The sequence below is a fragment of the Vanacampus margaritifer genome, chromosome 2, assembly GCF_051991255.1.
Source record: "Vanacampus margaritifer isolate UIUO_Vmar chromosome 2, RoL_Vmar_1.0, whole genome shotgun sequence".
Classification (NCBI taxonomy): Eukaryota; Metazoa; Chordata; class Actinopteri; order Syngnathiformes; family Syngnathidae; genus Vanacampus; species Vanacampus margaritifer.
Genome location: NC_135433.1, coordinates 25,141,087 through 25,157,055, shown reverse-complemented (window position 1 = coordinate 25,157,055; position 15,969 = coordinate 25,141,087). Strand labels below are relative to the sequence as shown.

At 42.8% G+C, this 15,969-nt stretch overlaps 1 protein-coding gene across 3 annotated transcripts; it reads right to left on the bottom strand.

Annotated features, from left to right (window-relative positions):
• Nucleotides 1-1,225: 1,225 nt before the first annotated feature.
• LOC144043184 (myosin-4-like) lies at nt 1,226-14,245 on the bottom strand. Of its 3 annotated transcripts, XM_077556482.1 has the most exons (39): nt 14,042-14,245; nt 13,623-13,766; nt 13,384-13,540; nt 13,266-13,293; nt 13,065-13,179; nt 12,907-12,999; nt 12,614-12,677; nt 12,442-12,540; nt 12,257-12,360; nt 12,037-12,175; nt 11,838-11,956; nt 11,458-11,607; nt 11,212-11,382; nt 10,830-11,139; nt 10,669-10,748; nt 10,492-10,579; nt 10,290-10,407; nt 10,093-10,216; nt 9,888-10,024; nt 9,552-9,807; nt 9,244-9,486; nt 8,982-9,158; nt 8,761-8,906; nt 8,602-8,692; nt 8,135-8,524; nt 7,934-8,060; nt 7,742-7,860; nt 7,143-7,339; nt 6,894-7,077; nt 6,641-6,806; nt 6,449-6,573; nt 6,060-6,368; nt 5,774-5,977; nt 5,570-5,695; nt 3,157-3,327; nt 2,955-3,059; nt 2,781-2,876; nt 2,531-2,665; nt 1,226-1,402 (listed from the first exon to the last, which is right to left on the bottom strand). In XM_077556482.1, the coding sequence occupies exons 1-39, from the start codon at nt 14,243-14,245 to the stop codon at nt 1,379-1,381; spliced, it is 5,835 nt and encodes a 1,944-aa protein (XP_077412608.1). In that variant the 3' UTR covers nt 1,226-1,378. The 3 variants fall into 3 exon arrangements, with proteins under 3 accessions (XP_077412608.1, XP_077412607.1, XP_077412609.1); XM_077556481.1 differs by lacking the exon at nt 1,226-1,402 and having other exon boundaries at nt 2,460-2,665; XM_077556483.1 differs by lacking the exon at nt 1,226-1,402 and having other exon boundaries at nt 2,460-2,665; nt 10,669-10,730.
• Nucleotides 14,246-15,969: the final 1,724 nt, after the last annotated feature.

Sequence of the window (15,969 nt, the reverse complement as noted above, 5' to 3'; positions counted from 1 at the left end):
AAGCCACAACATATGTGAAAGCTGATCCAAGGTCAGCGAAGACGCTACTGGTGAACGAGCATGCGCTCGCCTTGGCTGCTCGCCTGGTTGGGTGGGCGTGTTGGTGGCGTCCGGGAACCGATTTACCAATTCCAAAAGATTGGTACTAGCTGCAACTTACACACAGACGTTACTTAAGATGAACTGAGCAAAGAGTGTGCAGACTTAAGTCTGGGATTGATAACGATATGAATCAATGTATATGACTGATGCGTACAGTATAGTAAGAAGCGATGGGGACGAGTTGCTAATAAGCCATGGCTTTTACCCGTCAGCCCTTCTTTCGGATGTCAATATTGCAAATGAGATGATGTGATCGATGTAACCTGTAATAATGTGTCCGAAAGGAAAAAAATGAATAAAATAATACCCCCCTTGGCTCAGTGCTAAAGACATTGTCGTCGTAGTCAGACATGTTATTGTGATTTTTCAAAGTTATAATTACGGTGGAACGGATGTCTGTCAGCTGGATATGCAGTGATACGAACAGAAAAATAGTGCCCGGCGGTAATGGAGTCTGAGTTTTTTTTATGTGCAGTTTTGTGATACTCTTTTCACTCTTTTGAACACAAATTGTTTTTAAAAGAAAAATGCTTTATTTCCGTGACCCCAGCCAACATTTGGCCGGACTGCTTTCGTCTCGCCCAAAACTGGACCGGGTCTCGGCTCACAGGACGCTGTCAGTGGTAAGTCAGTGCTGATTGCACACCACTTTAGGTGAGGATGCCATACAGATGTAAAAAAAAAAAAAAACTATCTCTTTAAGGCAAGCTACGTAGAAGTGTTAGCCAATCAGATGTAAGCACTGTATTGCTAGGTCATACAAAATCTGCCAAATAAACGATAATTTGACCAATCAGATTTGGAGCTGATGACATCAGTTGCCGGTGTCTATGACGTATGCATTTTCGCGCCTTCTGATTGGATGATTATTGTGCCTACCAGTATGACAAATTGTGGACAAACTTTACTTTCAAGTTAGCACCGCACAGTAATAAAAACAACAACAACCCAAAACTTGTTGGAAGAGAGGCATACACTACAATAGTCATTTGGGGCTCTTAAGGTAGGGGATCTGAAGGAAAAGTTCAAATCCAACAGATTTTGTGAGTATTAAATGTTTCTAATTTAATAAATAATTACTGTATATAGTTTCTACTGTTGCTTCTGTAGTATGTGTGAGCGCGCGTGCTTGTGTGTGAGTGTGTTAAATGTGTGACAGTGTTTGGGATTTTGTTTTTATTATTAATTCACCATTTTAATTCACTATTAACTGACTAAGCATGCAATAATGTGATAACGTTTCGGCAGCCGTGGTTGCCATCTGGGTCCAATTCAGTTACTCTCCTTGTACTTCAGGTGGCTGAAACAACAACATTAGAAGGGGAAATGTTAATCAAACTTACTGTGGTGGGGGGGGACAGAGCCAGCAAGGCCTTCTCTGCTGTCATAAACAATAATCGGAAGCAGTGAGATACATTTAGAACCGAAATTCTGATATTTGTTCCATAAAATTGTAGTAGGCCTAATTTACTCTCTAGCCTCTTCACTTTGCAAACCATGTCAATCTAATCTGCTCATGTTTTTTACACTATAAATTGTGCTGGCCCATGTAATTTCATATATATTGCTGCCGTTGGGCCAAAAATCTAATCGCCTGCAGTTGTCACTTTTCAGGCGACCCCAAGAACAGCATGTTTGTTCAACCATTAACATTGCATCATCAAAGCGAGCAAGCCATTTTCAACCATTTAGATTGGCCAATAATTCGTAAAAGTGATACCAACACCACACGTGTGGACTGACCTTAAGTATAGATTATTTTAAAAATATTACATTTGCCAAATTGTGACTTACGAGGCCCGACGTCAGCGATATATTCTCTGTTCGGCATTTGCGAATTTGACTTACACGGATTTTGGGGAGATAAACTCACCTATTTTCCATTTTTGTGCTCAGGCCAAAGCCATTTCTAATATAAAAATATTGTCTGCTACATTTAGCAACTGTTTGCCTATCAGATCGTATTTACAGCGGCATAGATGGCCCTGACAACTTCCGCATTTTTTATGAACTCTGATTGGTTGTTCAGAGCAAAACTTGTTATAGCCAACTTTGACTCAAAAAAGCGATTGAACTCTGCAGCGATCTCCACTCAATACATTTTACAACAAGCATCTTTGGTGAGTATGATTTAGCAACTGTTTTAATTGTGAACTGCTCTGGATGGTATAAATTGTACAGATGCATCCTGCTACATTGTGTGTGTGTGTGTCTGTTTGTGTGTGTGTGTGTGTGTGTGTGTGCGTGTGCGTGTGTGTGTGTGTGTGTGTGCGTGTGTGTGTGTGTGTGTGTTTTGCAACATGATAGTGGTGGTATTAAGTCAGGCAAGCCTCTAATAATGTCCTAGGTACCAAATACAGAGCCCACCACTGCCAGTTTATGAAAAAATATGAAGTGATGGTGTTGGATTATCAAACTTGTCTGCTACCTTCACCCCAATGTCACGGGTCTTGGCACGCATCTTGTTGGCAAGGGATTCGGCCACATCAGCTCTCTCTTCGGCCTCTTCCAACTCGTGCTGAGACTTCCTGAACCTGGCCATGTGCATGTTGGCCTGCTCCTCCTGGTGGACGTATGAAAAGACAAGAGAGCAGAAGCAAGGTTGTAAAGTGGTACCTTGAATGATGAGAAAAAAATTGTTACTTGTGATGGCTAAGATGAGATGGCGTTGTACTTACAGCTTCTTCTGCGTGACGTTTGTAGGCTTTCATTTTGATTTGCAGCTTGTCCACCAAGTCCTGCAGTCGAGTGTTGGTTTTCTTGTCTTCATCAGCCTAAAAGAGACGTTTCATTCAGCAAAGACCTTCTATGAGCAGAATAAAGCCACTAGAATTTGTAAAGTTTCGGTGTACCTGATAGCTTATCTCTTTGACCTTCCTCTCATATTTGCGGACTCCCTTGATGGACTCACTCGAACGCTTTTGCTCGGCTTCCAGTTCTGTCTCCAACTCACGTACCTGATTAAGCACATTTTAGTGAAGACAAATAAGCTAAACTGATCACCGCTTTTGTGGCAAATAAACTGTCCGGTTGATTTGATACACATGGTTGTACCCTGGCCTCCAGCTTCTGCATCTGTTTCTTTCCGCCCTTCATGGCTAAATTCTCCGCCTCATCCAGACGGTGCTGCAGGTCTTTGACCGACACCTCCAGGTTCTTCTTCATCCTCTCCAGGTGGGCGCTGGTGTCTTGCTCCTTCCTCAACTCCTCAGCCATCATGGCGGCCTGCAATTACCACAGCAGCAGTGTTCTAATTTCAAGCATGAAGCCCTACAGCATCCTTTAAGGTTGGATCTCACTGAGCGGCAAATGGTAGCGAAAGTTGGATTTGACAATTATTCGAATAAATGTTGGCAAAAATCAAGGGGGTTGTCCCTGTCATTAGTGACATTTAATAACTTTTAGCAATGCTTAGAGACAACACGCGAAATGACTGGGTAAGTGTTTGCGAAAGAAAGATGGTGACTAATGGGACTGTTTGGCACAGTACTGTGAAGATTAGCAACTACTTGCCACTTTGCCACTGTTTTGGCACTACTGGGGTCTATTTCACAAAGCAGATTTAGTGAGAACTCTGGGTCAAGAAACCCTGAAATGTGGGAAACTGCGTTTTCCGTTTCAGAAAGGGAGGTCATTGAAACCAGAGTAAAAGAGGTAACTCTAGCCTGTTTCATAAAAAGAGGTCATTTAAGCTCTCGATCAGTTACCGTAGTAACATGTTCCATGAACCAAACCTGGTCGGTTGCAGGTTTACCACAATGAACCTCAATGTTTTCTCTGTCCCCGCCTCCTTTCAGCCACATTTCCTCGTTCATAAAGTCCGCCGCGACGAGCGTAAAGTCCACTTTTGTCACAAACATGGCATGTTCTTTTGACAATGACCCTATTGATGAAAGTGCCGCATTATTGCGCAGGGAAGTAAATATTCGTTGTGAGATTGTTATCAGACCGCGCGTAGATATGCTGGCATTTCCGGACAGTCATCTTTTTGATCGGTACCGTTTTACATCACAGTCCATCATCTACATACATAACTTAATCCGCCCTTTCATATGCAACATTACCGGCGCCGTAGTCATGCGCTCACGTCACAGCATATATTGTGTTGCGCTTTTTTTTCTCTCATAGCCGTTTGAATAATGTTTTTATATTTCATTTTGCTTCTCCTCTTTATAAAGACATGTTCAAATTTGCCATATGATCGCATTAAGATTTTAAGTTGAGAGGGGAAAAAAAAACTGAAACAGAGGGCGCCGCCCGGCGCTCTGTACTTCCCCGTTGCCATGGTAACTCGACGAATCGGGGCTCCATTGTCTTTTTGGTGTAATGGCAACACTATGTGAAACTACTCTGCGTTGATATAACTTCCTCAAATCAGCTGTCCTGGAACCAAAACGCAGAGTTTCCACTCTCAGGGCATGTCAACTTGCTGTTCAGGGTAAGTCTCTGTGTTTGTTGAACATACTTTGTGAAATGGACCCCTGGGACCTTTTGCCAACTCCAACAATAGCAAGCGAATCTATGGAATCTATACTGTTTCAGGACCACTCTTGCTATTTGTGTCCATAAGCCCATATCTCACTGAGCAGCGCAGTCTTGCAAATGCGCGTGCAATAATGTGTCACTTTTTCGGCAAGCTTCGTTCACTGTTGCAAAACATTACAAAGACACTCGTTAGACATGCTGAAACCCTCTTTATACTCTCAAATCATTTTCCTGTTGCAAAGAATTTTTGAACAATATTCAAAGTTATATGGAAAAAAACAATCACTATGTGCACGCACCCTCACAAGTGTGAGATATGGGCTAATCTAACAAACTAATCCGAACAGGCTCTGTAAATCATTGGGTACTCCTTATTGACTTCCTCCTTGTGCCTTCGTTCTCCTGGCATGATGATCAATATGAAGAATGGGTGCTGATATGAGCAGCGAATGCTTGTGAATGCTACGCACGAATGGGATGACATATGTTGGTCTCATGGTCTCTAGCATTAGGCTAATACCATTAGCAAATAAAAAAGAACTTTGGCGGCATGTCTTTCGACAGTTTACAAATATGTACAACTGTTTAGCAAACACTTGCAACCGTTAGCGAAGTAAAGGATTGAACATGTTCAAAATGTCCTTGCGACAAGAAAAAATATCGCGGTAACTTTACTGTTTGTAAATGTTCGCAAGCTTTTACGTACCCTGACAAAACCAAAACTCGTTGCATTGTGTCTGTTTTAGTTTAGTTTGTGTTTTACTTTTCAGATGCAATTTTAGTTTGGCTTTTATTTTCATTAGCAAATCTTTATACATGCTGTATTGGTCGTTGTTTACATCTCTCCTCATGCCACAGTGGAAGCAGCATGTCATTAAACTACAAATACAGCACCCTGAAGCTTGGTTTTATTTTCTGGGTACTTAAAATCACGTCAAAAAGAAGTGAATATCCCTTGTGGATAAATAATCTATTTACTTACGTCGGTGATGGCTTTCTTGGCCTTCTCTTCCGCATTCCTGGCCTCCTGACTTGCTTCCTCGATCTCACCATGAAGCTGGGAAACATCCGTCTCCAGCTTCTTCTTGGTGTTCAGGAGACTGGTGTTCTGTTGAAGCCAAACTGGTGGTGAAAATACTCATAGGAGACTATATTTGAGTGATTCAAGACTTGCTATGAAAAACACCTGAGAATGAAGTAGTCCTGCACGCTCGCTGACATCAATCAGCTCCTGTTCGGCCAATTTACGGCTCCGCTCCGTCTGATCCACGACTGCTCGAAGCTCCTCAATCTCAGCCTGCATCAAGCTCGTCCTGCGCTCCATCATGGCCACCTGCTCCTTCATGTCATCTTGAACTCGAAGGGAGTCATCTAGGTGGATTTGGGCATCCTGACGACACATTGGAGTTTTTGATCAGAATGGTATTACCTCAGCCTAAATTTGGGCCAGGAAACTCCCTGTATTTTCTAACCTTCAGTTGCGTTTGCAGGTTCCTCAGTTGTTTCAGGGCTTCAGAAGCCTGCCTGTTAGCATGGCCCAGTTGGATCTCCATTTCGTTCAGGTCTCCATCCATTTTCTTCTTCACTCTCATGGCATCGTTCCTGCTACGGATCTCGGCGTCCAGAGTGGACTGCATGGATTCTATCACTCGTTGATGATTCTTCCTCAGCTGGTCAATCTCCTCATCTTTCTCCGCCACCTTCCGGTCCACATCGGCTTTGAGTTGGTTGAGCTCCATTTGGATGCAGAGTATCTTGGATTCCTCTTGTTCCAGGGAGGCCTGAGCCAAGTGATCATTGTCATAATACTTTGTAGATTGTCTTGTTTCAAACATTTGATGGCATTATGTATAATGCTCACCTCCGCTTCTTCCAGCGCAGTTTGCATGTCATATTTTTCAGTTTCCACACTCTTCTTGAATTTCTCCATTTCATGGATGGTTTTCCCACTTTCTCCTAGCTGTTCTGTCAGGTCTGTGATCTCCTCTATGTTTGACAGTAGAGAAGATTCATTAAGTGATCTCAAATATTGATTCTTATTTAATAGGCTTACGATGCAGGTTCTTGTTTTCCCTCTTCATTGTCTCCAGGTGATCAAGGGCCTCCTCGTACAAGTTCTTCAGCTTGAAGAGCTCCGTGCTCAACGATCGAGATTCCTTCTGAGCACCTTCCAGCTCAGCCTGAGACTCTTCATACTTTTGCTTCCACTCTGCTAGAATCTGAACTCAACAAAACATGATCATCCTCTTCAATAGTGACAAGAAATGTAGACATTGACCTCCACCTTATGATCCACATAGTAATACCTTGTCAAAGTTTCTCTGCTTCTTGTCCAGTGTGGCTGCTACGCTGTTGGACTTTTCCACGTCCACCATTAGATCCTCCATTTCATTGTGAAGTCGCTGTTTAGTTTTCTCCAGCGAGGCACACTTTGAGTTCACCGCCTCAATTTGTTCCTCTGCCTCTTGGAGACGCTGCGCCAGTTTTTTCCTGTGGAAGACAACATTGTCGATGCTCAGTTAGCTGAATCATTCCAAGCGTGAGTCTGAGCTTACTTGGCCTCCTCCAGCTCTTCAGTGCGTTGGATGGCATCCGTCTCATATTTGTTCCTCCAAAGAGCAACATCAGTGTTGGCTTTGGACAAAGCACGCTGCAGCTCTGCCTTTGCCTCCTGCTCCTCCTCGTATTGTTCGCGGAGGAGGTCGCAGTCATGACGAGATGATTGCAGGCTGTGTGCCAGAGCATTCTTGGCCTGTGGAGGTATATATAGGACAATTCACCATGGTGTCACACATTCTTCTGAGTAGCAAAAGGAGATTGCACCACGACAAAACAAACCCTTTCTATGTCATTTGACCAAGGCAGAGCCATTGAGAGAACAGAGGAAATGGGTTTAATAAGTTATTTTCTTCTTGTGGGGTGGTATGTAAAGTCTCATATTCAGAAGAGAACACGCCTCTGACTAACAAGCCTTCTTCACTAAAGCCGTAACTTTAATGTGCAAAGTGTCAGTCAGAAGAAGAAAAAATGCTACCAAAGGTAGGTTGGAAGATAGACTAAACAATGTAAACATGGGTCATATATATATATGTATATTCGAACAGTAAAGTTGATTTAAACATAGACATGGACAGCAGTTGTGATCTTTAATCACCTTTGTTTCCTCCTCCATGAGTCTTTTAAGATCATCAATTTGTGAGGTGAATCCCTGCTTTCCTCTGGTCAGCTGAGATATGACACTCTCTCGTTCTTCCAGATGTCGGGATAACTCAGCTACAAAAGACAACGATTTTGAATTAGTTTGACAATATGCAGTTCATTTGGCTGCTGAGTGGAGTTCATGTACCATTCTCATTTTGAAAACGGGCCCTTTGATTGGTGAGATCTGCAATGTTCCGACTGTTTTCGTCATTCTTGGTCTTAAACTCTACTAGCTGATCTTCAAGAGAGCGGCAGTTCTTTTCCAGGTTGACCTGTTCAAGTGCAATTAACAACACATCAGGATACAATGTGGCCTCAAGATTTTGATATCTTACACGTCTCTAACCTTGGTTTTAGCCACAGATTCCATGTTGGTGGCCAAATCGTCAATCTCCATCTTCAGCTCACTTTTCTCCTTCTCAAGTTTCTGCTTGATTCTCTGCAGGTTGTCAATCTGCTCCCCAAGCTCAGCCATGCTGTCCGCGTGCTTCTTGCGCAATGCAGCGGACGTGGCCTCGTGATGCAGTGTGGCCTCCTCCAGATCGCGTCTGATTTTCAGGAACTCCGTCTCGCGTTTCTTATTCATTTCAATCTGAGAGGCAGTGGCTCCTCCAGCCTCCTCCAGTCTCTCGCTGACCTCCTCGATCTCCCGGGAAAGGTCGGACCTCTGCTTCTCCACCTTGGCCCTCATCGATCGCTCAGCTTCTGCTTCTTCCTCCAGTTCTTCAATTCGAGCCTTAAAACAGGAAGAGATGGAGCATGACTGAGGAGTCACTGTTAGTATGATTCATGTGTGACTTAAAGCGACTTTACATGGAGCTCCTTCAGCTTCTTCTGGAGCTGGTTGTTGATTGTTTGCTCGTCTGCAATCTTGCCAACCAGCTGGGTGTTTTCAAACTCTTTTCTAGAGTGACGAGAAAATGTCAGGTGTTGTGTGCAAACTCTCCCTCGTCCTCTCCTACATCCACTTACTTCTTCATCCTCTCCTCTGACTGCTGTTTATCATTTTCTGCATCCATCAGGGATTCTTGTGTAAGTTTAATGTCTCCCTCTAACTTGCGCTTCATCCTTTCCAGGTCCATGCGGCTCTTCTTTTCTTGCTCAAGGGAACCTTCAAGCTGTAGAGCAGTCAGACGGAGCAGACCAGTTTGTTTGGGAGCACTTGAACATTAACACATTTAGCCACCACTCACATCATCCACTTGCTGCTCCAGCTTTGACTTGGCCTTCGTCAACGAGTTGACTTTGTCTTCCTCGGCTTGAAGGTCGTCCATGGTCTGCTGGTGGGCTTCTTGAAGGGCCTTCTTCTCTTTGCTCAGCTTGCTGATGCTTTCCTCCTGGCCTGCCAGCTCCTCTACCAGATTTTTAACCTGCAAAATGGATCACTTGCAGCTTTGTTCTGAGCATAGTTTGAATGACCTCGTCATAACACATCATGCAGTGCAATGTCAAAACCTTGTTTTCAGTGGCATGCTTCTCTTTCTCCACTTTAGCCAAAGTGATCTCAAGGTCGTCAATGTCCTTCTTAAGCTCGGAGCATTCGTCCTCAAGCTTTCTCTTCTTGGCGGTTAAATCGGCATTGATTTCCTCCTCATCCTCCAGCCTCTCTGACACCTCTTTGAGTTTGGCCTCCAGCTGGATTTTGCTTTTAATCAAACCCTCGCATCGTTCCTCTGCATCGCAGAGGTTCTCCGAGTCCTGAGGAGGAGAGAATTCAGTGAATAGCAACGGTTTCATTAGATTTGGTCTACAGCGAAACTCACAGCTTGCACTTGAAGTTGAAGGTTATTCTTCTCCTGCAGCAGAGAAACCATTTTCTCCTCCATCTCCTTCCTTTTGGACTCTGACTTGGCCAGGTCCTCCTTGCATTTGATGAAGTCTTCTTTCATGTTGGCCATCTCCTTTTCTGTCTCTGCGCTCTTGAGTAGAGGCTTTATCTTGAAGAAGAGCTTCATCCATGGCCAGTGTTTGACATTCATGAAGGAGCGTAGGTTGTATTGTAGAATCCACACACAATCTCTGTCAGATATGCATATCACACATTTTGGTCCATGTTCAATCAGTTCATTTTCATACTGAAAAGGGATTTATCATTATACTTTTGGGCAATTAAGTTGGAATATTCCTTCCTCATGAGATAACCTCGACAAACAGCTTGTGTCTGCGTCACAAGAGAAGCTAGTTTTTCATCTCGCAGCTCCTCCAGATTTCCCAGTAGACCAGCTTTGAAAAAGACCTGCAAAAAACATGTTATATAACAAATAAATGTTAGAAACGATAACTCCAATAAGCCAGTATTCTTACTTTTGTAGAGCCAAAGCGATATTGAGTGTGATCAACATCAATGGAACCTAGAAGTTTCTCAGAAGCTTTCTTGCCATCGATGAACTGTCCCTCTGGAATGGCGCTGGCATTCAAGATTCGGTATCTGCTCGTGTTGGATGGAGACCATTACAAGCTGCATTGATTTAACATGACACAAATTTTGTCTCATTAGTAACCTCTGCTTGAAATCAGCATAGATTATCCTGCTGGGAAATCCCTTTCTACAGATGCGGATCCCCTCCAGCACACCGTTACAGCGCAGCTGATGGATGACCAAGAAATTGTCCATGATACCTGCAGGAAAGAATTGTTAACCTAACGGCTAAATGAATTCTGAATGTATTTTTATTTTAATCCTTCATTGCATATGAATGATACCTGGTGTTTTGACCTCATTGGGAATCAGACAACGTACAAAGTGAGGGTGGGTGCTCCTCAAATTAGTCATCAGCTTTCCTAGATTTTCCTGAAAATAGTAGAGTACACATCCTCTTAATGGCAGTGGGCCATGTAATATATATTGTGGCTTGTTATGCTAATATATATAATTGGTACCCTGAAAACTGCAGAAACTGTCTGGAAAGAGCCACCCTTCTTCTTTCCCCCTTTTTTCCCACCTTTGTCACCACCGGAGTCTAGAAGACAGAAATGAAGTGTTCTGTTTTGTTTTAAGGACACTCAGCTGGAACATGCATGTCACTGAACAGGTTTTGTACCTGCATCACCCCCAGCAAAGGAGGCATAGAGGAAAGACAGTAATTTCAAAGAGGACTTCTGGTATAGTTGCACCACAGACTCATTGAGTGGGTCCTTGTTTTTCTCCAGCCAGCCACTAATGTTGTAGTCCACCGTTCCGGCATAGTGCACCAGGGAAAAGTGAGCCTCTGGCTTGCCTTTGACCACTTTGGGCTTTTGGAAAGCATTGTTTTTCCCAAGATGTTGGTCATAGAGTTTGTTCTTGAAGGAGGTGTCTGACGCCTTGGGGAACATACACTCTTCTTCAAGGATGGAGAAGATGCCCATCGGCTGATGATTGGAGAAAGAATTGGAATGCTGCTTACCAGAAGCCATTCATTTCACTTAGCATATGCATCCCACCTTTTCAATAAGCTCTATGCAAGCTGCCAGATCCATGCCAAAGTCGATGAACTCCCAGTCTATGCCTTCTTTCTTGTACTCTTCTTGCTCCAGCACAAACATGTGGTGGTTGAAAAACTGCTGCAACTTCTCGTTGGTGAAGTTGATGCACAGCTGCTCCATGCTGTTGAACTGCATGGGCAGGTTAACATGAGCATCGGAGCCACAACATTAATAGATCAAAATCAGCTTACTGTCCCAACTCACGTCAAAGATTTCAAATCCTGCGATGTCCAACACTCCGATGAAGAACTGCCGTGGCTGCTTGGTGTCCAGCATCTCATTGATGCGTATCACCATCCACATGAACATCTTCTCATAGACCGACTTGGCCAGGGCACCAACTGAATTGGCCACCTAGGTAAGAATTGCTTATTTCAGTACTTTAACCAGATTCAGCTGTTTGTAGCTATTTTTGTTCTTAACAAAATCAGATAAAAGCATTAAGATCAGATGTGACCAACAGGGGACATAGCATTTGCTCTGGTGAGGCAACTTGTCCCCAATAACATTGACTGAACAGTTAACTGACTGGTTAGTTTGCATTCACTATGAGAATCATTAATCTGAGATGACACAAGCGGTACCTGGGGGAGTGTCTGGCCCTTTGTAACGTACTCGTTCCCCACTTTGACACGGGGGTAGCAGAGGCCTTTCAGCAGGTCAGCGGAATTCATCCCCATGAGGAAGGCCACTTTGTCAGCCACTGAATGACAAAACAACAAACAGCAACCGTGTGTCTATCTGTCTTGCTTCACTGTTAATGCAAAGATCATGCAGCCTTACCCTCAGTGCCATCGGGCTCCGCCTGTTCCTCTCGCTGCTTCTGCTTGAACTTCATATTCCCGTAATGCAGCACAGCTCCAGTCAGTTTGTAGATGGCCATTTTCTCTTCATTAGTAAAGCCCAGGATATCAATGGCAGTCTAATTATATTTTAAAAAAAATGGAGTTCAGAGGGGATGGTGAAAGGCATTTGTGCACCATTGAATGGAGAGCTAGCTCACATCTGTCGCCACAAGCTCTTCTTTGTCGTCAATGCTGGCCACAGTTATTTGCCCCTGACTTATCATGGGGAAGTCGTACGGGTTCGTAGATATAAGCAACATTTCTGCAGAGACAAAAGAAGAGAACTACATTTCTTTAAATATCATTCATCATCATTGCCATACTCATCATCACCATCATTCACCTATGAGCTCTGCTTTGTGTCCAGTCATTATCTGGTAAAAGATGTGGTAGCTTCTTTCTTGCAACAACTGGAACGTTACTCTCGACTTCTCCAGCAAATCTGGACCGAAGAACATGTGAGACTTGATAACTCCGCATGGGATGAACATTTCGGTTAGGAAAGATAAACTTACATGTTTCAATATCAGCTGAAGCCAGTTTCCCCGTTGTTCCAAAATGAATTCTGATGAATTTACCCTGGAAAATTAAAGAATCATCTAACAATAGAGAAAAATACACTAGCAATATACCAATACAACTACACTGTGTTGTCCCAGTGAAGCACTGACACGGAAGATAGACTGATGAAGACCATTCTCTGATCACTCTGTACATATACTGTAGGAACATCATTGCTCATTCAGGGCTACAGTATCTAACTGCGGTTGTTTTTGACGCAACATTTATAGTTAAGTAAAATACTTACAAAACGTGAGGAGTTGTCATTTCTCACGGTCTTGGCATTCCCAAATGCCTCCAGCAAAGGGTTCGCTGAGATGATTTGATCCTCCAGAGTTCCCTAGAAAACACAGGCATTAGATCTTCAACTTTTCTCCCTGACGTTGGTGAGTTTGACTCTCGTACCTGTATCTTTCCAGATGTCTGTTCCTTCTTTTCACTGCCGCCAGACACTGCGATTGTCGCAAAGTACTGGATGACACGCTTGGTGTTGACAGTCTTGCCTGCACCAGATTCTCCGCTGTAGAAACAGAGCAACACATTTATGCACAAAGGGAGCTCCAGATGCCCAAGAGCTCAAATTTGGAGTTCATGCAAGTGACTCACGTGATCAAGACAGACTGGTTCTCACGATCTGGCAGGACACGAGACAGTTTCAGTCAGTCCACAAAGCATACAGCGCCGTAAAAATGTACTTGCCCTCATCCTGATTCTGAACATTCACCTGTGAGCATGTTCTGATAAGCGTTATCAGACACCGAGAAGATGTGAGGAGGAGCCTCCATACGCTTCTTGCCCCTGTAGGCCGACACCACTTGCGGGTCATACACCGGCAGCCACTTGTACGGATTTACCGTCACGCAGAAGAGTCCAGAATACGTCTGTGCAGGGTGACAAGGTGTTTTAATTTAGAGGCAATTGCTGGAAATTCTACAAAGACTTCAGGCCTGGCTACAAACTCACGTATATCATCCACGCTGCATAACGATCTTTGAGGTTAAACAGCACAGACGGCTCGTTGAGGTGCGTCATCATGGCCATGTCCTCGATCTTGTCGTACTTTGGCGGGTTCATGGGGTGGCAGTCTTCTTCTGTGACGGTTACCGTCTACAATGAGTAAAATACAATGACTAAATAAAACATTCTGGATATTGGGCTTTGGGGTGAAATTTTAAGTTGAACCCAAATTGGTGAACTTAATATCTAACAGTTCAGTTTCAATACTTTTTGCACAACTTGCTGTTCTCTAAAAGGAGCTGAATGGAAAATTTCTCAACAGGTGTTAGATACAGGAATGTTTACTCTTCAGTAATAATGAATTGGTTGTATATAGAACATTTCTGGATGTCTTTCAAACTGAATCATTTGTCCTTTCTCCTCACCTCATTTGCGTCTGTCTTCACAGTGGCTTTGCCACCTTCTTTCTTCTGGACAACACCTCGGATGTACAGGTCCTTGGTGTCTGGCACAAAGCAGGCTGTCTTGGCGTCAAAGGGCCGGTTCTGCGCCTCAATGCGCTCCTTCTCAGGTTTGCGTAGATAGATGGAGGCCGGCCCATACTGGGCCATCTCGACATCACTGCTCATGACGATACCTGCAGATAAAAACGTCGGGTTGTCAAAAGACAAAAGCATATCACAGCACAGAAATAAACAGTAAAGTTGTGCATAGGTGACAAAAACTCACACTCTATACTTTAACTAGGAGTATAAATTTATTTGTTAAAAAATAATACTCCGCTGTAAGTACTGATTCAACTTTTATTTTAACATAAAAGTTTTAAAACAGTACAGACTCCGAAGTAATAATGAATGAATGCATTGATGATACAATTGCCTGTATAGAAAGGATGGCACAATGAAAAAAGAAAACTTTGTTTTTTATTAACTGAGGCTTTTATGCTATCAAAATGGGTTCCTATAACTTTGCTAATGCTGTGAACTGATTACTTTTAGGCTGGCAAAAAAGCCGAGCGCATTCCGCACCAATTAAACATCCATTCATCCAGCCATCCATCCATCCATTTTCTTAACCACTTGTCCTTACAAGGGTCGCGGGGGGCGCCGGAGCCTATCCCAGCTGGCTTTGGGCAGACAATTGTCTTAAATAAGGCCATGGTTTTGAAATGTCTTGCTTTTCTGAACTTGTTGCGTCTTGGTCGTTAATCTTCTCTAATTAACATTCATAACAACATGTTGCTGATGTTTTTTCACAAGACCCCAAGATCTCAGCCAATTAAACAAAATTTCAACCTTGTTTGACTTTAATCCGTGTATCATTCATTCTTTCCATTTTCAACAGGCAGTGGAAAAACTAAAAGTGGAACAGTGACTTATTATTTTAATATTTTTTAAATCCAACACCCCAGAAAATCAAACAATTGACAGATTTTTCTTATTTCATTCATTTGGCTTTGATGAAAATATGAAATAAAAAATGGGATTAGACTGTAGTATTCAGTTTGTTGTGTTTGTTAACAAACATCAGTAGTTATGTTATTTCAAAAACTGAAAATCAAGCAATTGTTCTTGTTTTTGGTTAGATTTAAAAACAAGTTACAAAATAATGAGTCACTTTCTTATTTTTCAATTGCTAATTGAAAACGGAAAGAAAGAACTAACATGGGTTACATGGATGTTACGTGGATTGACTTAACCTCTCTCAGTTAACATCTTTTACGTCTTGTTCGTAAAAGTAGCCTAGTTGACAAAATAAGCCGGAGTACAAAGTACTCATTTTTGTTTTGAAGAGTAAGTAAAAATAAAAAGTTGTCAGAAAAATAAATAACCAAGTCAAATACAGATGGATTTCCCCGAACTGAGGTTTTCAATCAACTCACCTAAGAGTCCGGGTGGTGTGCTTTGGGTCAATGGTCTGAATGAGAAGCTTCAGCGTGAGTCAATGAGCAGACAGCAGGAGCTTTCTTTTATCAGCATCATGTGCTGGACACGCAAAGCAGACATTCCAAATTAGGCAATGTGACTTTTCTAATGTCAATCCGCCCGCATTATCGATCTTGGCTGTCTTAAAATGGCTCTTCTGGGGTCTTAACGGCAAGATGTCTTTGGCGACAGGCGATGATCCTTCAACTCTATTTTTATGTCCACTCATGGTAACCCATGGTTGGTCAAAACAAAATGGCAGTGAAATGCATTACTGGTAGGTAAAACACACATCACGACCACTCCTACGGAGGATAATAAACAACAATCAATGTTAATGATAAACAAAATAAAAACATACTATAAAATCCTGTAAATAACACTTTTTTAATGATCCCAAATCAAGAAAGGGTATTATACAGGGGCTG

What these genes read in the sequence shown, in the direction of transcription:
- LOC144043184 (XM_077556481.1), bottom strand. Translation starts at nt 14,245, where the DNA reads ATGAGCAGTGATGTCGAGATGGCCCAGTATGGGCCGGCCTCCATCTAT. An exon ending in ATGCAGCGTGGATGATATAC is followed by an intron (nt 13,541 to 13,622) that starts GTGAGTTTGTAG and finishes CACCCTGCACAG; the next exon opens with ACGTATTCTGGACTCTTCTG. An exon ending in CAATGAGGTCAAAACACCAG is followed by an intron (nt 10,408 to 10,491) that starts GTATCATTCATA and finishes TCTTTCCTGCAG; the next exon opens with GTATCATGGACAATTTCTTG.